The following is a 20,371-nucleotide window of genomic DNA, read 5'->3' on the forward strand; positions in this document are numbered from 1 at the left end:
TGCCTCCGTGAATGTATATGTGCCATATGCACATCTGGTGCCCAGGGAGGCCACACAAGAGTGTCAGGGGTCCTTGGAACTGGAGTTACAGACAGTTGTGAGCTGCCATGTAGGTGCTGGGAGTCAATCCCAGGTCCTAGAGGAGCAGACACTGCCCTTAGCTGCTGAGCCATCTGGCCAACGGATTTCAAGGGTGCTTCTGTCTCTGCCCTTCTAGCACTGGGGTTGGATGACATGACCACACCCTCGTTATCACATGGGCTCTGGGGATCTGAACTCAGGTCCTTGTGCTTTCACGGCGACAACTTCACGGACTGAGGCAGCCATCTGGCCTGTCCCCAGATAGACATGAGTAGCATATATCATGCCATATAAGAGGAGCACCCTCTCCCTGTCCTCCTCGGCCTCTCTCTTCCCTTCCCCTCCCCTCTCTGCAAAGTCTCTTGACCCAAGATAGCCTCAAGCTTGCTTTGTAGCCAGCAATGGCCTTGGACTCCTGATCTTCTGTGGAGAGCCCCCAAGGACCACACCCTAAGATGGCGTCTGGCACATCGCCAGAGCGGCCTCAGTAAAAGACAAACAAGTCCTTATTTGGATATAGCCCACTGCCTGCGGTAGTTCCGCCTTCGTGGACCTATGAGGTTGCGAGACGTGGCATGAATTGATTGGATGATAGAATGCTTTATTAGTGTGTGACGGGTGTGGTTTGGGGAGTTGCTTGCAAGAAGAGCTTGAATAAACCGCTTGGAGAAGAACTTGGTGGTTGCGTCTTTCCTGCTGGTCAGGCGAGGCACGACAATCTTCCTGCTTCCCTCCCAAGTGCTGGCGTCAGCACACGTGGCCTTATGCTGTCTGCATGCTAGGTCACACTCTACCAACAGGGCCACATCTCCATCATCCCTGAAGTTGGGCTTTTTTTTTTTTAATGACAGTTTCTTTTTCATCCTTTCTTTTTTTCTTTTTTGAGACAAAGTCTCATTGTGTAGCCCTGGCTGGCTTGGAACTTGCTATGAGGACCAGGCTGGCCTCAGATGTGCAGAGACTGTCCTGCCTCTGCCTCCCAGCTACTGGGATTAAAAATGTTCCTCGCCATGCCTGGCTGACATTCTGTGTAATATATTTCAATCCTTTTGCCCTCATTACCCTCTGTAGTCTCCCCGGCTCTTCCTGCTGGCCTGTAATCCTAATAGTCCCCTGCGTTTTAAATCTTATCTTACTCAGTTCCATCCACTTCTATACAAGGAACATAATTTCATTCTTCTTGGTGTCTGGATAAGAGTCCATTGTGTAGACTGCAACCTCTTTATCCAGTCATCTTTTGACTGGCATCTGTGCCTGGCTATTGTGAGAAAGACATTGAACATGGGTGTCCATACCTGCCATGTCCCTGCCTGGCTGGTTCACAACTTTTCTTATCCCTGAGGGTGCAACTATGCATATGTCTGTCTTTTCAGTGCCCCCAGAGGCTGTGAATATGTCCTTGGGCCTGTCCCTGGCTGCTTCATCAGTCCCTCCCCAGCTGCTGGTAAGTTGCCTTTCATCAGAAGAGGGTCTTGAGGAGAGAAATGGGAGACCTGGGATGCTGGGCTGGAGGTCTTGCGGAGGGTGGAGGCGCTTCAATGGGAGGCAGGAGCCGGCGGGCAGCCCTCTTACTTCTGCTTTGTCCTCAGGCCTGTGGCCCTACCGTGCACCAAAACTGCAAGGAGAACACGTACGTGAATGGTTTGTGCTACCTATTTGGCTCCAACCTGCAGAGGCCGCCGCAGCAGTTCCCAGAGGCTCTTAGAGGTAGGTGCCTTTCGGCAGAGACTTGGCGATGGGGGGCGGGGCTGAGATGGTGGGTGCTCATTGGGGGGGGGCACGTCTGAGTACAGGGAGATTGGAAACCCTGGATCTCTTGGAGAGAAGTTAAGGTAAGTGCACTAGCCACTCACTCCTGGGAGAAGGAGACCAAGCCACTCGGCTTCCTTGGAGCAATTGCTGGAGTTGCCCAGCCATAGTCCTTAATGTTATTGATGGTGTAGACCCTGCTTGCTTCTCCAGCTTCCTTCCCAACCCACTCTGCCTCAGCCACTATGGTTCAGAGCCTCCCACTGCCTCTCTTCTCCAAGAACTTTACCAAGCTGTCCTCAGCGCACTATCCTGGGGGGACTTCTTTCTCAACTCCCATCTGATCATCCACTATTGTCATTCTTGATTAAATATCATCTCCTTTGAGCTACTCATGGTGGCACTTCCTTGTGATGCCAGCACCAGGAGGCTGAGGCAGGAGTGCCATGGGTTTGAGGCTGGTTTGGGCTACATAGCAGGACCCTGTCTAAGATAAGTAAATCAATAAAGTTGTTGTTTGAAGTCGTCTCTCCTCTGTGCTCTGTGGGCCTTCGAATCATCACACCATCAGTCCTTATCCTAACACCCTTCTTTGACATCTCATATAGACCCAGCTTCCTTGTTTTTTTTTTTCCTTATCCTGTTCTGCCTAGTGTGTTCCACGTGCTCTGTGCCTATTGTTACCTAACAAACAGCAGTTTCAAACTGGTTTTTATAAAAAAAAAAAAAAAAAAATTAATTTTACCATCTCACATGTTCTATAAGTCCAGAATTTTGGCCTGGCTTAGGCTTTACTTCTGAGTCTCTTGGGAGACTGAAGTGAAGTTGTTTAGCCATGAGATTCTGCTTCCTTTGAAGTCTTGACTGAGGTGTAGTCCTACTCCAAGCTCATGTCTGTGCCTTTTGAGCTGATGGGCTCTGCTCCTCATGGGCAGCAGGCTGGGGGTCTCTCTCAGTTGTTTGTCACATGGTTACCTCAAACACCAGCTGGGGTATAATAGGAGAGGGGAATAGGGGAGGTAGGGGATGGACGAGGTAGATGAATGACAGGAGACAGGGAAAAAGGGGAGGGAGGGAGGGGAGGAAAAGAGGGGGAGAGAAGGGGGGAAAGAGGTAACAGAATTGTTTTCTGCTTTTTCAGAATTAGCATCTCATTACCTCTGTCATATTCTATTCCTTTGAAGTAAGTTTAAAAAAAAAAAGTTCCACTCAGCTAAGTGTAGTGGCCTGTCCCTGTGTTCCTAACACTTGGGAGAAGGAGGAAGGAGGAACATGTGTTCAGAGTCATCTTCAGCTACACAGTGGAGGGGACTGTCAGTGTTCTATCGCTGTGAAGAGACACCATGACCAGAGCGACTTATAAAACAAATCATTAAATTGGGGCTGTGTTGACATTTGTTTTTAAACTCTATTTTACTTGGGGGTATTGAAGCCTTTACCTACCTTCCACCAACTCCTAAACCTTAGATAAGAGAGAAAGGAGGTTAGTGGGGAAAGGGGGACACAGACCCCTTTACTTGTCCCAGCTATTTAGGGTCAGTTGGGTTCTCTTGAGGCAATATCAATCCCCCTCAACAGCACAGACAACAGTCTGCTCCGAGCTGCTGCATTGAAACGTTTTTCTCTGTCCACCATACTGTCAGTCTCTGGTCTCTCCACTACTGCTACACACTATATGCCACCACCCCAGGCCACACATTCTCTCTCAGGGTTTTCTACTATCTTCCTCAGCGTCCTAGACCATGCCCAAACTAAAATCCCACACTTGGGATTAAAACAAAAACATATTTATATAACATAACTGAGTTTCCAAAGAAACCAAAACTTCCATTACAGGGCTGGCTTACAGTTCATTATCATCATGGTGGGAAGCATGGCAGCGGGCAGGCAAACCAGTGCGTGAGGAGTAGCTGAGAACAACATTCTAGTCAGCTGGGGGGGGGGGGGGAGAGAGAGAGACAGAGACAGAGACAGAGACAGACACAGACACAGACACAGACACAGAGAGACAGAGACAGAGAGACAGAGACTGACTCTGGGTTTGGCATGGACTTTTGCAATCTCAAAGCCCATCCCCCAGAGACACACTTCCTTCCAACAAGGCCACACCTCTAATCCTTTCAAATAGTGCCACTCCCTGGTGACCAAACATTCAAACCTATGAGCCTATGGGGGCCCGCTCTCATTTAGACCATGACAGGGAACATACAAGTTTACTATAGTCAGAGGGTGGGGCTGGGTGGCTGCCTAATAGACTCCCGTTCCCTAGGCATTTGTAGATCGAGAACGTGAGGGGTTGAATAATCATTTCAAGCTGCTTTCCCACAGGGCTGGGCAGCTTCAAGCTGGCTGTACAGCAAAAGGCAGGCAGTTTTTTCTTCTTTTATAATTTATTCTCTGTCTCTGTCTTGTCTCTGTCTCTGTCTGTCTCTCTGTCTCTCTCTATGTCTCTCTGTCTCTGTCCCACCCCCACCGCATCCCCCCCTCTCTCTGGAAACAGGGTCTCTCTACATAGCCCTGGCTGCTCTGGAACTCACTATGTAGGCTTGGCTGGCCTTGAGCTCAGAGAACATGAATTCTATTGTTCCTCCTGGGCTGTTGCCTTGGCTTTTTCAGAGAATGGTCAACGGGATGGTTCCTATGGTGATTTGAATGGGGATGGACCCTGCAAGCTCATATATTTGAATGTCTGGTTCCCAGTTGGTGGGCTGTTTAGGAAAGATTAGGAGGTGTGGCCTTTTGGGTGGGTACATCACTGGAGGCGGGCTTTGAAGTTTTAAAAGCCCATGCCAGGACTAGTCTCATTCCCTCTCTGCCTGCTGTCTTCAGATCAGAAGGTAAGTTCTTAGCTACTGCTCAAGCGCCATGCCCACCCGCCTACTGTGATGGTCAGGAATTAGCCCCATGAAGCTGTAAACAAGCATCCAATTAAAATGCCTTTTTTTTTATAAACTGATTTGGCCATGATGTCCCTTCATAGCAACAGTATAGTAACCAAGTCAGCTCCAGTAACCTGAGCCCAGAGAGTACATTGTAGTTGGATGACCCCAGTGGTAGGAAGGTTACCATGGTTACCCATCCCTAGGGCAGGACACGCAGAGGTGGTGTCTGTGGTTCCAAGATGTGATGGTGGTGTTGGAGCAGGTGCAGTGTTGGCTTTTCTGGGGGAGCACAGCCATGTGGATTCCAGGCAGCTCCCTTGGCTGGGCTTTGTGCCTGTGAGGGCTTCCGAGATCCCCACTGATGAGGATTGTACGTATTTAAGGTGGTGAGAGGTGTTGGTGCTCTCTTTCAAAGCTTCCTCCTGTCATAGGGAGAAGCCTCTATTGGTTTGGCGCTGATCTTGGCTTTGGAAACCAGGTGTAGACCCTCTGTGGCCAGGCTGGGTTTCTGTGCTCTCTAGGGTCACTGCTACTCCCTTGATGCATTCTGGTACCCTCCCTAGTTACTTTCATCCAAATGTAGTTGGTTTTAGTTGTGCTGGCTACCAAAGGCTTCTGGTCACCCATCTTGAAGATGTATAGAATATCTGTCCATGTTTATTTTTCTTGGTGCAAATTCAGGATTTCTTTTCCTTCCTTCCTTCCTTCCTTCCTTCCTTCCTTCCTTCCTTTCCTCCTCCTTCTTCTTTTTTTTTTTTTTACCCTTTTCCCCTTCACTGTCCAGATGAGAGCTGACATTCAAAGATGACATTTGTAATTTTATAACTAATTTGTGTTCTTTTTCCCTCTGGCCTAGGATGTCCTCAGCAAGAGAGTGACATTGTCTTCTTGATTGATGGCTCTGGTAGTATCAAGACCACAGAATTTCAACAGATGAAGGAGTTTGTCTCAACTGTGATGGACAAATTCAAAACATCTAAAACCTTGGTGAGGGCTGATGACAGATTCATGACAGCCAGGCTGCCACTGTTCTTACGTGACGCAAGTGTAGGATTTGGTAAACTGATGACTGTGTTGCTTTTTCACGCTCTGTTCTGCAGTGCTTGCTGCAGTCTCAGCACTCCTTTGGTTCCTGTCCAGTAGTGGTCCTGAGTAATTGATAGAGGCTACCCTCTTGGAATGGAATCCACATGTCGTTCTTGCTGAGCTCTAGTACTGTCAAAAGATGTGTAGGGCCGTTGTTGGGGTGATGGGCACTTTCTGGGGTGTAAAGCATGTGTGCCCTCTTTCTAGTTCTCTTTGATGCAATACTCTAATCGCTTTTGGAAACACTTCACCTTCAATGATTTCAAGAAGAACCCTGACCCAAGATTTCACGTGAGCAAGATACAGCAGCTGGACGGGACGACGCACACCGCCACAGGGATCCGTATGGTAGTGTGAGTCCCTTCATCTTTGCTGTTGATTGGAGGAGGCGATGGTACTTACAGCTGGACTGGGAAGGGTCAGAGGAGCTCCATATAAAAGCAGGTTGCAGTTAAAGTTGACAGCTAAAAGGGGCGGCAAGAGCACAGCTGGAAAGAAGGGCTGAGCCTGTTCTGGGTGTGCAGGTGGCTAAGGGCAGCCTGGGAATTTTAAGCAGGTGGGAGGCATTCCGTTATGTCTCTGTTACAGTTTTTTTTTTAAGATGGCTCTGTTTTGGGTATGTGTACAGAGGTGAGTGTGGGCTTGAAGTGTAGGAAGCTGAGGATTTGGTTAATAAAGTTAGTAAAGGGCTTGCAATGCAATCATAAAGACCTGAGCTCACCCCACCCCCAGAGCCCATGCAGAAAAGCCAGATACTGTGACAATTCACGTATAATCCCAATGCTGGGAAGGCCTAGACAAGGAAGATCCCTGGAGCTTGCTGGCTAGCCCAGTAATAAGTGAGTCCCAGGCCAGTGAGAGACCCTGTCTCAAGACAAGGTAGACAACTGCTGAGGTGTCTCACATACACACACACACACACACACACACACACACACACACACACACACACACACACCACAAGTGTAGGGAAATGAGCTAGAAAGCTTGTACAGTATTCTGGGTGAGATTTGATGATGGACCAAGGAGGTCTATTTCTTTACATTTTTTTCCCTCTATATTTAACAGTAATGAGGAGCCTGTATGTGGTGGTGCATACTGTAATTCAGGACGAGGAGGCAGGGGGATCACCAATTTGAGACCCAACAAGACTCTGTGTCCAAAACGTAGAAACAGAACCGCTCAAACTCAAGGGGAGATGGCTCCACCTAGACAGAGCTCAGCACCTGCGATGGCGACTTTGTTGCTGATTCATGACAAATGCTAAGGGCATCTCTGTCTCTACTTTTGTTTCTGTCATTTTCTTTTCTGTACAGAAGAGAACTGTTTCATAAAACCAGTGGGGCCCGGGAGAATGCATTGAAGATCCTTGTTGTCATCACAGATGGAGAAAAATATGGGGATCCCTTGAATTATGAGGATGTCATCCCTGAGGCAGAAAGAGTGGGGGTCATCCGCTATGTTATTGGGGTAGGAAATGTAGATATCGGGCGTGGTACATCTGTGGAGATTGGCGATTTTTCTACTGATGTGTTCTGTCTTCAGTGTGCAAATGTTGGTAAAATTAAAAGAAGGCAAGGGCCACTGCTAGGCCACACACACTGCTGCCACATATCTTCGTGGCCACACACACTGCTGCCACATATCTTCGTGGCCACACACACTGCTGCCACAGATCTAGGTCACAATAATACTGCACATGTAGACGTGATCCTCAGGTCAGCGATCAATATAAATCAGCTTGTAGTTTGGCCAGATTTGCTTTCCTGGTCTCAGCAAGGCTTACTTACATAGCCGCTATTAGCTGCAAGCTGGTGGGTGGCTCTGCTGACCTTGCCTTTCTTCCCTCCTCTCCTCTCCTGGATGAGCTATGTTTGTCTGCTTGGGCAGACGGCCTCACTGGGAACAAGTAGAGAAACTTAGCTCTACTGCTCCCTGGGCCTCATTCTCCGGCGACCTCACCTGGGGACACCCTTATGATAAAGACAGAGAGGAAAGAAAGTAGATGTTGGAGGTGCTTTCTAAAGCTTCTATTCTTGGTCACACCTGGTAACAATCGTGGGCTGACACGGAGACAGTGGGTGGGGCAGGATATCCCACCAAGAGTCGTGGTAAAATTTGGGGAAAAGGCTTATGCACAGGAAGAGGCAAAAATATAAGGCTCGCCAGTGTGACCATGGACAACATAGAAAAAGGTGTCGTGAATTTATAGCATGGTATGCAAGAAGGACCTTCACATATAGAAGAAGATTCTCTTGGGGCTGGAGAGAAGGCTCAATGTGAGAGCCCTTGCTGATTTTCCAGAGAAGCAGTGTTCACTTCCTACATATAAACATAGACACAGACACACACTCAGTCTCTCTTTCTTACACACACACACACACACACACACACACACACACACACACACACACACACAAACGGGGGTGGGGGAGGGGAGAGAATTAAAAGCAAAATAAGTGAGAAGGATTCTCTTTTGCTGGGGAGATGTCAGCTCCCTACAGGAGGAATGACATAACAAATGAGCGGCCATCTGGGTACCACATTGCTCTGTGTGCTATGTAGGATCTGCCTAACTGTCCCCAGCAGCCATGTTCTAAGGCGTTCGCTACTGAACTCTTTATTTGACAGAAAACGTTTCCGAATCTTTTTTCAAGGAATTTTCTTTGCTACATGGTACTGCTACTTTCAGAGAATATACAGTGTAGCTTTTGCTCTTTGGCAACAGGTAGGAAATGCCTTCATCAAACCTCAGTCCCGCAGAGAGCTTGATACCATTGCGTCTAAACCAGCTGGCGATCACGTGTTCCGAGTGAACAACTTTGAAGCCCTGGCCACCATTCAGAACCAGCTTCAGGAAAAGATCTTCGCGATTGAGGGTGAGCCAGACTGGTGCAGGGCAGCAGCTCCCCCTTAGCGTCTGTACCCCAGCACCAGCTAGCTCTTCCCTAGCCATTTGGGTCTGACTTTGCTCCATCCCTTTGAAATAGCAAGGATAAGATTTTTGTCTCCAATTATCAAATCTAGGCTAGAGGGTGATTAAAGTGTAGCACAGTGGATTCAAATACTGCACAAGATTTTTCCAAAAATGTATTTGTGCTATGAACATTGTTTGACTTGCCGTCATGTCTCCTCAGTCTAAAATAGTGTGTGGTACATAGAAATGTCCAACAAATATTTATCAAATACATCTACAAATTAGAGAATTTCCTCCTCCTCCTCTTCCTCTTCTTCTTCCTCCTCCTCCTCCTCCTCCTCCTCCTCCTCCTCCTCTTCTTCTTCTTCTTCTTCTTCTTCTTCTTCTTGGGATTTGTTTTTGAGATAGAGTCTTCCCTTATAGCCCAGGATAACCTTGAACTCTTGGTAATCCTCTTGCCTTAGCCTCTCAAGGGCTGGGATTACCTATATGTGCTACAACACCTGACCAAATTAGGGCATTTCATATGTAAGCTGGATCTCCAACTTCTGTGAAAAAGTTGGAAGGCCAAATACCTTGAGGACCCCATTCTTCATTGAGAAAAGCAGCAGTAGCTGAAGGGCTGCGGTCCACATAAGGTGCATGTGTGTCCAGGTCAACACTGGAGCATCCCTGTGTCTGGCAAGGAGGTTTTGGGTCTTTGGTCCAGGCTTTTCTGCTCACTTTATCACAGAACGTTTTCTTCCTTCCAGGCACTCAGACAGGAAGCAGCAGCTCCTTTGAGCATGAGATGTCTCAAGAAGGCTTCAGTGCTGCCATCACCTCTGTGAGTGGTCCTGCGTTAAGCTGGGGGTAAAGGTGGGGCACAAAAGGAAAGAAGAGGTACAGGGGCTTGGGGCTTCTCTCCGCAGTGGGTTCTCATGGGGAGGCTTTTTGGTGGATTTCACTGGTCCTCTCTTTCTTCTCCTCTCAGTCCTGTTTTGTTCTTTCCCCCAGAATGGCCCCTTGCTAGGCTCTGTGGGGAGCTTTGACTGGGCAGGTGGAGCCTTCCTGCACACATCAAAGGATAAAGTCACCTTCATCAACACAACCAGAGTGGATTCAGACATGAACGATGCTTACTTGGGTAAGTGAGGAGGGCAGGAGTTATTCTAGGAAGGGGTCAGGATGTTATGTCACTCCACTGACACGGGTGCTGCTGGATCTTTAGTTGGCCCTTTGGATAGCTATAATGATTCTTTTTAAAAAAAATTTACATCTAATTTTTGTTGTGGTCATAATAGTTACCCCAGCACATTCGGCATGGAGCTGATCTATTGCCCTAGTTAAGAATCGTTTTTCACGGTGGAAAGGCGGGGCCGGGTCTGCAATGGAAAACACTTGGCCTACTAAAACATTCTCTCTAGGTTATGCATCTGCAGTCATCACGAGGAGCAGGAGCCAAAGCCTGGTTTTAGGGGCACCTCGATATCAGCACACTGGCCTGGTGGTGATGTTCAGGCAGGACTCTGGCGCCTGGGAGTCCCACGCTAATATCCTGGGTAGCCAGGTAAGTGTGGGGCGTGGGAAGCGTAACCATGCAGAGGCACCCAGGAACGAAGAGATTCGAGGACAGACCGGTGCCGTGTGTGGCCGTCTGTGGAGGGCTTTATGTTAGAGTCCGAGCTCAGCTTTGCACAGGGGAATGTTGTGCCCACCCACGCTTGCTTACATGCCAGGTGAGTGCTTTACCACTGAGCTATATTCCTGTCCTAGCCTCAGCATTTCCAGCAATGCTTATTAATTACAATTAACAAATTATTTAAATACAGTTAATATCTGACCTATATAGAGCTTTCTATGACTACCTGTTTCTGGCATTCACCCAAGATATAACCAATATAGAAACATCAGATGTTAAAATACTGAAGTAATTCCACATCTATGGGTGGCATGGAGAGATAATTAAGACATGAATTTGATGTCTAGACCCCACATAAAAAAGCTGAGCCCACTGACTTTATAATATATTCTTTTAGTTAACAGCGTATTCAGTGAGACACAGCTCAGTGGTGGACCAGTTGCCTAGTATGTCTGAAGTACTGGATTTCAACCTTAACATTCTCTCTCTCTCTCTCTCTCTCTCTCTCTCTCTCTCTCTCTCTCTCTCTCTCTCCTCCCAGCCTCTCTCTTTCCTTCACTCTCTCACTCTCAAAATGTATCATGAATCATGTCTTAGTCATTTTGTTGCTGTGAAGAGACACCAAAATCAAGGCAGCTCTTATAAAAGAAAGCATTTAATGGGGGGTGGAGGGGGGCTGGCTTACAGTTCCAGAGTTTTGATTCATTCTCATCATAGTGGGGAACATGGTGGCTTGCATGTCCCTGAGAGCAGTAGCTGAGAAAGAGAGGAATACTGGACCAGGCATGGGCTTTAGAAAACTTCAAAACCTGCTGAGCATGGTGGCACTTGGCTTTAATCCCAAGAGCTAGAGGCAGGCAAATCTCTGTGAGTTTGAGGCCAGCCTGGTCTAGAAAGCAAGTTCCAGGACAGTGAGGGCTGTTCACATAAGGAAACTCTGTCTTGGGGAGTGTGTGTGTGTGTGTGTGTGTAGAAGACCTCAAAACTCACCTCCAGTGGTACATTTCCTCCGTCAAAGCCACACCCCCTAATCCTTCCAATCCTATCCAAGAGCCCCATTCCATAGTGACTAAGTATTCAAATATATGAGCCTATAGGGGTCATTCTTTTTCAAACTACCACAAATCGTACAGAAAGTCCTATCTTCTCCAAAAGCTTTGCCCCAGTAGGCACGATCTCATTCTGCCCCCTCTTCCTTTCAGACGAGTCTTATGATATATCCGTACGAAGGCCTTGAACTCCTGATCCTCCCGCCTCTGCCTTCTAAGTGCTGACAGACCGTGTCTGCCTGTGGACTCCGTCATAGCCCAGACTCTTCATAGGCGGAAAGAACTGTGCCATCTTTGCCCTGTCTCTTTCAGATTGGCTCTTATTTTGGGGCCTCCCTCTGTTCTGTGGACATAGATGGGGATGACAACACAAACTTGATCCTCATCGGGGCCCCTCATTATTATGCGCAGACCCGAGGTGGCCAGGTGTCAGTGTGTCCCTTGCCAAGGGGGGTGAGTCATGGGCTGGGTGGGACTGGGTGTGAGATGGAAGGTTGCCAGGGTTTTGGGTCTGACAGGGTGTCTCTTCAGCAGAGGGCACGGTGGCGCTGCGAGGCTGTTCTCCATGGTGAGCAGGGCCATCCCTGGGGTCGCTTTGGGGCAGCTCTGACCGTGCTGGGAGACGTGAATGGGGACAAGCTGACAGACGTGGCCATCGGGGCCCCGGGAGAGCAGGATAATCAGGGTGCGGTCTACATTTTCCACGGAGCATCGGAAGTCAGCATCAGTGCCTCCCACAGCCAGGTGAGACCCCCCCCCCCCCCCCCCCCCCCACCACCACACACACACTGACCTTGAGCATGCTCATGTGATCGGAGTCGCTGATTTGACTGCGGCATCAGTTTTCCTTCACTCCTTCGGGAACCTTGCGAACAGCGACACACCCTTCACAGATGCCCCGTTTAGATGAATTCTCTGTAATGGTAGGCGGTGCTTCGGGGCATCCACTCTCAACTGCATAGCTGAGGCCTGGGGCCGTGGACGGTAGGCTGCAGGTGTGAGCATGTTAACCGTTGAGCACTGGCTGGGGAACCGCAGTTAGATCAGACGAAGACATGCGTGGTAGCTGCTGTACCTTGTGCTGCGCCCTTCTGGAATCTCAGCTCTGGCTGAGTAACCAAGAGCTCTGTTCTCTCCAGATCAGTTCCAGTGTTAGTACTGGAGATCCTACCCCATGGGAAACACAGACATATAGGACCCCATTGATCCTGGGCTTTTGAAGAGACTTCTGAGTTTGGCTTAAAATTCTCCTGTTGCTACATTAAAAGTCTGTATGGATTGCATGTGTGTGTGTGTGTGTGTGTGTGTGTGCACGTGTGTATTTGTGTGCCAGGAGAGTGATGTGGAGGTCAGAGTCTGGTGGCGGGATGCTCTTTCTAATCATTTCTCCACTTTATTCTGCCACCCTCCCCCCCAATTGAGACAGGGTCTCACTACGTATATAGCCTTGGCTGACCTGGAATGTACTATGTAGACCAGGCTAGCCTCAAACTCATAAAGATCCTCCTGCTTCTGCCTTCAAAGTCCTGGGATTAGAGGCATGCATCACTATGCCCAGCCCCTCTCTTCATATTTCTGATGTTTTTAAAATGGAATTTTATTTTAACGATTTATTATTTTTATTTATGCGTATGCATGTCTGCCTGTATGAGTTTATGTGTACCACATGCCTGCAAGTGCCCACTGAGGTCAGGGGGCAGTGGATCCCCTGGAGCTGGTATGCCGGGAATCCAACTCAGGTCCTCTGCAAGAGTAGTGCTTTTAAGTTCTGAGCCATCTCTCTAGGCCACAAATTAAATTTTTTTCTTTTGACATTTTCATACATGTTCTGAATTCTCTTGCCCCCATCTTCCCTTGTCTTCTGCTAACCCTCTTTTCTCCCTACATAGACATAATCATGAGTTTTTGTTTTGACTTGAATCTCACTGAGGTTAACCAGGGCTATCCATGTGACCTGGTGGGCTCACCAATGGTTGGTTACTCATCTGACAGCAGTAAGTCTCTAGTTCCCAGACTTTATCAGTGGTTGCATGTTCAGTAGGGGCGTGGCAGGTCCTCTTGAGCCCTTCCCCATTGGCGATTGACTCTTGACAGGCCTGTTCTTGTTTGGGCTCAGGGTTTGGCAAACATTATTTATATTGAATTCATTATGGGAATGTATGCATCATGCCCAGAAGATGGCATTTCATAGCTTTTCTTTTTATTTTCTGGTTCTTAAACTCTTTCTAGCCTCCTCTCCCATAATATTTCTGGAGCCTCAGTGAGGGTGTATAAATTGATTTTTAAAATTTCCCGTGGAGGGCTGGAGAGATGACTCAGAGGTTAAAAGCACCATCTGTTCTTCCCAAGGTCCTGAGTTCAATTCCCAGCAACCACATGCTGGCTCACAACCACCTGTAATGAGATCTGGTGCCTTCTTGTGGTGGGCAGGCACACGTGCGGGCAGAATACTGTATAAATAATAAATAAATCTTTTAAAAAATTGCACGTGGGGGTTGCAGAACAAAATGTGGTTCTCGGGGATTGAACTCAGGTTGTTGGGTTTGGCAGCAGGTGCCTTTTACCTGCTGAGCAGTCTCATGGGTCCTCCACTCTATCTTTTAAGGCACTCTCACTGAACCTGGAGCTTACTGGTCCAGCTACAATGGCTAGCCAGCAAGCTCTCAGAATCCACCTGTCTCCCTCCACCCCCAGCACTGGCATTACAGATGTGTTCTGCCTTGGTGTGAGTGCTAGGAGTCTGAACTTTGGCCCTCACACTTGTGCACCCTCTGTCTCCCTAGTCCCATTTCAAACTTCTTAGTAGAAGTTAAGCATCTTACTATGTAGCCCAGGCTGGCCTCCAGCTCAGCTGCGTAGCCCAGGCTGGTGATTTCCAGCCTCTGGGTTCTGGGTGTGGGGATTAGAGTTGAGAGCCACAATGCTTGGCTAGTGATAGCTTTTAAACAGGTGAACCCAGGATCTTTCTTTTGTAATGGGTCTTGAAATTAAGTAACTCACACCTGCAATGACTCATCCTGAATTCTGGCCCCAGAAACGGTCCTCTCTTCAGTGACTCTGTCACTGCCACATGGGTTCCCTGCCTGTGGAGTCCTTGCGTTCTTGGCCTGCCTCACCCATCCTGTGTTCTCTCTCCCACTACAGCATGCTGACGACATATGGTCTCCTGGTCTCTGGTCTTTTCCAGTCTCACATTTTCCTTTATTAAAAAAAAAATGTATTATGGTAAAACTACTCAAATACTAGACCTCCCCTCTTAGCAGACTTGAGACGTGCTCTCTCACACCTGACTTGCTCTAGATGCTTCTGGCCATTGGTCGGCAACCCTCCATTTTGCCTCCTCTTTGAGTTTCGTGAGACTGTCACGCTCTGCTTTGCTTATGTGGTTTGATTATTTCAGACAACTCCCTGCAGTGGAATGATTTGGCCTTTTGTGTCTGACTTATTTTATGTAGAATAATGTCTTCTAAGTCCATTCCTATTGGCACAAATGCCAGATTTTCCTTCTTTATAAGGGGGAGGATCGTATTTCACTATAGAAAGTGCCACTGCCGGGGTGCCACTGCCGGGGTGCCACTGTCGGGGTGCCACTGTCGGGGGGACTTGTCGTCAGCCATTATACATGCAGGTCATTCCATCTCTTGGCTTCTGTGAATGGTGTGTGTCTTAGTCAGGGTTTCTATTACTGTGATGAACACCATGACCAAAAAGCAAGTTGGGGAGGAAAGAGTTAATTCAGCTGACACTTCCAGATCATAATCCATCACTGGAAGAAGTCAGGACAGGAACTCAAGCAGGGCAGGAACCTGGAGGCAGGAGCTGAGGCAGAGGCCGTGGAGGGGTGCTGCTTACTTGCTTGCTCCCCATGCATGGCTTGCTCAGCCTGCTTTCTCACAGAACCCAGGACCACCAGCCCAGGGATGGCCCCACCCACCACGGGCTGCCAACCCCCACTGATGACTAATTGAGAAAATGCCCTACAGCTGGGTCTCATGGAGGCATTTCCTCAACTGAGTCTCCTTCCTCTCTGATGACTCTAATTTGTGTCAAGTGAACACACAAAACCAGCCAGTACAAGGTGGCAAGAAATGTGGATGTGCTAACATCCCTTCAAGATTCTTATTCTGAATCTTTTGAGTAATATTTAGGAGTGGGGCTTTTTGGATCATGTGACAGTCCTGTTAGTTTCATCACTAGCACCTTTGAAAGCCTAGATTCTACATATGAGAGAAAACATGCAAAGTTTGCCTTTCTGGGCTTGAGTTATTTTACTTAGCATGGCTTTCTTCATTTCTGCTTATCCCCGCAAATGACCTGGGTCTTGCCATTTTGGCTAGCCTGGCTGGCCAGCAAGCCCCAAGGATCTGTGAGTCTCCACTCCCCAGTGCTGGAGTTACAGGCAGACATGCCTAGCTTTCACACGGTACTAGAGAGCCACCAGACTCAGATTCTCACAGGTGCGTAGAGGGTGCCTAACACAGCCTTGCTGTCCCGCCTTTCCGTCTGTCTGTCTGTCTGTCTACCTATCTATTTATTGACACGGTCTCATTCTGTCTAGGCTGGCCTGAAATCCATGGTCCTTCTGCTTGAGCCTCCCAATGCTGCAATTACAGCTGTGTGTTTCCACACCCAGCCCTTTCCTACTTTCTGATGCGTTTTAAATTAAGTTGCACTATCAGATCCCTTTGACGTGTAGGTTAGTAACTAGAAGTACTCGTTCACAGTTACTTTAAGACATACAAATAGAAAATGCATAAATATGTATTCAGTGAGTCTTAACAAATATAACTCATCCCTTCCAATATACAGACACGTGGCTGGATGTGGCAGGACACACCAGTAATGCCAGGACACAGGAGGTAGAAGTGGGAAGAGGTCACGTGTAAGGCCTCATGGGAAATCCAACAAGTTCAAGGCCAGCCTGAGCCGTACATTCGGACCTTGTTACAGCCCCTCCAAACCTCGTCCCCCCTAAAGAAAACCCTCCTACAATGTAGAACATCTCTTCCACAGTCGGTTCCTTTTCTACCTTTTACTTTCTGCAGTTCTGCTCGTTCTCTGGGCTGGAGTACAATCCACAGACTCTAGACATGTCGCTGCAGTGGGGCACTCCACGGTTGACACATATTGGCGCCATGCTCTCTTTCATTGGTACAGCTGGTTTGTGTGTGTGTGTGTGTGTGTGTGTGTGTGTGTGTGTGTGTGTGTGCGAGTGCATGCGCGTGTGCTGTGCTGACATACAGATCTCAAGTAATGCATTGTTAGACATGAGGAAGCCCAGTTAGACTTAGTTATCAAACACTTGGGGCAAAATGGCTCAGCAGGGAAAAAATGTTTCCCACCGAGTCTGACAACCTCAGTTCAGGCTCCAGAACCCACATGGTGGCCGGAGAGAAGCGACTTCTTTAAGTTGTCCGTTCACCACCACATACACGGTGGCACATACACTCGTGTGACTAGATAACAGGTGTGACGACCGAGGCCACACCTCGGGATACATGTGTTGGAAGGAGAGAACGGTTCCTGAATGTTGTCCTCTCACCCCCACATGAGCACTGTGGTGTGGGAATCCTGCTCCCTTGGGAAGACCAATGTACTTTTGGTTAGATCAATACTCCATGTTTCTATTTTTCTGACTGTGAAAATGGGACCTGGATGGGGCAAACAGCATATATTTTTTATTTCTCTTCCATAATACTTTCAGCTTCCTTAGGAAATTCAGATATCCGGGAACACTCTGGGTATTGTTGGAGGTTGTGACTTAAAACAGTTCCTTAATACGTTTATTTTATTTTTTTTAAAAGGTGGAAAGTTCTGTTTTCTTTGTTTAAATATAGTGAACAGCACTGCAGGAATTGTAGGGTTGCTATTTTCTATTCCAGAAGCCTTTTGAGTTCTAAAATAAAAATAATTTTTAAAAAATTGCTCAATTACTTCAAGTCATATCAAAATGTTTTCCCTTGTATTTAGAACTGTGGTCCTTAACCTGGGCTGTCCATTGGGATTATTTGAATATTTAAAGATACATGTAGAGTGTTTATTAGTTCCTCCAGACCAAGCTCCTGTATCAGGATGTTGGCTGGAGCCTGAGGATGGAATTTCCGGACTGCACGGGTACCTGCTGTATGCACATAAGTTTTTAGTCATCTGAATTCCTTGACAAGTGTGGGTGGTCAAGAAGACAGTCTCTGCCTTGGGTGACTGAGTCACACACTTAAGTATTTTCTGTCTTCTTCCTTACCCTCAGCGGATCACAGGCGCCCACTTCTCCCTTGGGCTCCAGTACTTTGGGCAGTCTCTGAGTGGGGGCAAGGATCTCACAATGGATGGCCTGACAGACCTGGCTGTGGGTGCCCAGGGTCACCTACTGCTGCTCAGGTGAGAACCCAGCTCACTGCGTCAGCCCTTCCCCTTTGGAGCGTCTCTGCCTGATCCTGATGGCTTTCTGGTGTGTCCCTCTAGAGCCCAGCCCGTGGTGAGACTTGAGGCCACCATGGAATTCAATCCCAAGACTCTAGCAAGGAGTGTGTTTGTGTGCCAAGAACAAGTGCCAAAAAACAAGGATGCTGGAGAGGTCAGAGTCTGCCTCCGTGTCCGCAAGAGTACCAAGGATCGGCTGCAAGAAGGTGAGGTGTGCTCATCTCGGTCTGCTCAGTCTCCTAAGCAGACAAAAGTTCTGTCACTGACAGCCTTTTAAAGCCTGGCTAGAATGCGTGGGACAGCCCAGCAAACCTTACCAGAGAAGTGTCTAGGTCCCCTCCCCCTTCTCCCCTCCCTCCCTCCCTCCTCTTCCATCCTTTTATTCTTTCTTTGTCTTATACTTTGTATTTTTGCTACATCTGGAAGCATCTAGTCATTCACCATGCCTAGTACTTATGCCTATAATTTACATGGATTGTTATTTCCTGCATAACCACCTGGAACTTCCTGTTGTTTGGTTTTTGAATTTTTGAGAGAGGCTTTCTCTGTTTAGCCTTGGCTGTGCTGGACTCACTTTGTAGACCAGGTTGGCCTTGAACTCACAGCGATCCTCCTGCCTCTGCCCCCCCCTCCCCCGAGTGCTGGGATTAAAGGTGTGCACCACCACGCCCATCAAACTTCCTGTTTTTTTAACTTTATATAATAATAATGATAATAAAATTTTTTTTAAGGCAAAGTCTTGTGTAGTCATGACTGACCTTGGTTATATAGCCCAGGAAGATGACTCTTAGCTTCTTCTTTTTTTTTGCATTCACCTCCCAAGTGCTGGGACTCCAGGGGTATCCTGCCACACTCAGTTTTATGTGGTCCTCAGATTGAACTCAGAGCTTTGAGTACGGTAGGCAAGCAGTTTACACCTGAGCTACATCCCAACTTAACATTTCATTATTACCTATCAAAAATGTTTTTAAAATAACTGTATTAAACATAGAAAATAAGAGAGCAGCATATTGTATTCTTAGACAAGTTTTACATCTTTTCCAAACATGCTTCATTCAGTTCTTTCTGTTTTTCTTTTTCCAAGGAATCTTTAAGAACTACTCTAAAGATTTTAGTTTTTAATTACATGTACGTCCCTTTAAATACGTATGTGTGGCTGTGTAAGAGTGTGCACAGGAGTGTGGGTACCCACAGAGTCCAGAAGACGCCGTTGGATCTCTGGAGCTGCCTGACGTGGGTGCTTGTCAGCAGAGCTCCGGCCCTCCGTGAGAGCAGCCTGTGCTCCTAACCACCAAGCCACATCTCCAGCCCTTTAAATTACCTTTTTGTTTTTGTTTTGTTTGTGTAGCCCTGGCTGTCCTAGAGCTTGCTATGTAGACCATACTGGTCTTGATCTCACAGAGATCCACTTGCCTCTACCTTCCTGTTCTGGGATTAAAGGTGTGCACCTGCACATCTGACTTAAATCACTTTGAAATCCTTAAAATATAAATTTGATTTATGTATTCCTACATCTACATGTGTGATGGAGCGCATGTGGAAGCCAGAGGATAACTCGTGAGAGTCTGTTCTCTTCCTTCCAACATGGAAGGCTTGGGCGTACAATCCAGGTGGTGAGGTTTGGTAGCAGACACCTCTGCGCATTGAGCCATCTTGCTAGCCTATTCCAAGAATGTTAAGGCAAACAGAAAAGCCATACCGTTTTACTTCCTCACCCTATAAACATCTTTGAAATAGGAACATTTTCTCATGAAGCCATAATATCATTATCAACTTGGATGCACAATAGATACTTGCTGATATAAAATAATTTATGAAGAATGAAAGATTCGTGTCCCCCAAAATGTGGGCTGTTCTTTTTTTTCTTTAACAGCAGGATTGGAATCAGATGTGCCTTTTGCTTTCTGGTGTTCCCATTTATTCATTTCCTTACTGACAACTTCATACATGCGCATACACTGTGGTCTATTCTGACAATTTCATACATGTAGACAATGTATTTTAGTTAGATTCACCTCACTATTCTCACTTGTTCCTTTACTTGAACTCCTTATTTTTCCAACTAATCCCTGTGCTATGTTCATGTAATCTGTATGTGAATCTGATGCAAGCATGGATGGGAAACTATTCATTGGAGGATAGAGCAACTTAGCAGTGGCTACCTCAGTGAGGAAAATGACTATTCCCAGGCAACTGGCAACAGCACCCCCAGGACGAGTGGAACCCCACGAGCCCCTCTCCCGTCCATGACAGGGTGCTGTGTAGGCCTTGTGCAGGCAACCACAGCTGATGTGTGTTCCTGACTGCAATAGCCTTGCCACACGCAGAAGATTGTTTCACAGTACTCCCCCATCCCCCATCCTCCTGCCTCTGCCTCCCTGAGTGCTGGGCTTACAGGTGTGTGCCACCGTGCCCAGGTGGCTCCACCCCTCTTTCTTGAAGCTTCCTTGGCCCTGGTGGGGGGAAGTGATATAGATGCCTGTAGGCTCAGGTGTCCAGTATAATTATATTTTTAATTTTAAAAGTAATATTTTAATTGACTTTTGAGAATTTCATACAATGAATT

At 47.5% G+C, this 20,371-nt stretch overlaps 1 protein-coding gene across 1 annotated transcript in view; it reads left to right on the forward strand.

Annotated features, from left to right (window-relative positions):
• Nucleotides 1-20,371, forward strand: part of Itgam (integrin subunit alpha M) — a 39,274-nt gene that overhangs the window by 11,122 nt on the left and 7,781 nt on the right. Inside the window, exons 5-17 of the mRNA XM_051145378.1 lie at nucleotides 1,455-1,525; nucleotides 1,671-1,788; nucleotides 5,569-5,699; nucleotides 6,006-6,151; nucleotides 7,115-7,268; nucleotides 8,527-8,677; nucleotides 9,468-9,541; nucleotides 9,712-9,841; nucleotides 10,122-10,264; nucleotides 11,698-11,838; nucleotides 11,917-12,129; nucleotides 17,633-17,763; nucleotides 17,848-18,011. Of these exons, the coding sequence (XP_051001335.1) occupies nucleotides 1,455-1,525; nucleotides 1,671-1,788; nucleotides 5,569-5,699; nucleotides 6,006-6,151; nucleotides 7,115-7,268; nucleotides 8,527-8,677; nucleotides 9,468-9,541; nucleotides 9,712-9,841; nucleotides 10,122-10,264; nucleotides 11,698-11,838; nucleotides 11,917-12,129; nucleotides 17,633-17,763; nucleotides 17,848-18,011 (1,767 nt within the window). The remainder of the gene's footprint in view (nucleotides 1-1,454; nucleotides 1,526-1,670; nucleotides 1,789-5,568; nucleotides 5,700-6,005; nucleotides 6,152-7,114; nucleotides 7,269-8,526; nucleotides 8,678-9,467; nucleotides 9,542-9,711; nucleotides 9,842-10,121; nucleotides 10,265-11,697; nucleotides 11,839-11,916; nucleotides 12,130-17,632; nucleotides 17,764-17,847; nucleotides 18,012-20,371) is intronic.

Source organism: Acomys russatus, chromosome 5, assembly GCF_903995435.1.
Source record: "Acomys russatus chromosome 5, mAcoRus1.1, whole genome shotgun sequence".
NCBI classification, from domain to species: Eukaryota; Metazoa; Chordata; class Mammalia; order Rodentia; family Muridae; genus Acomys; species Acomys russatus.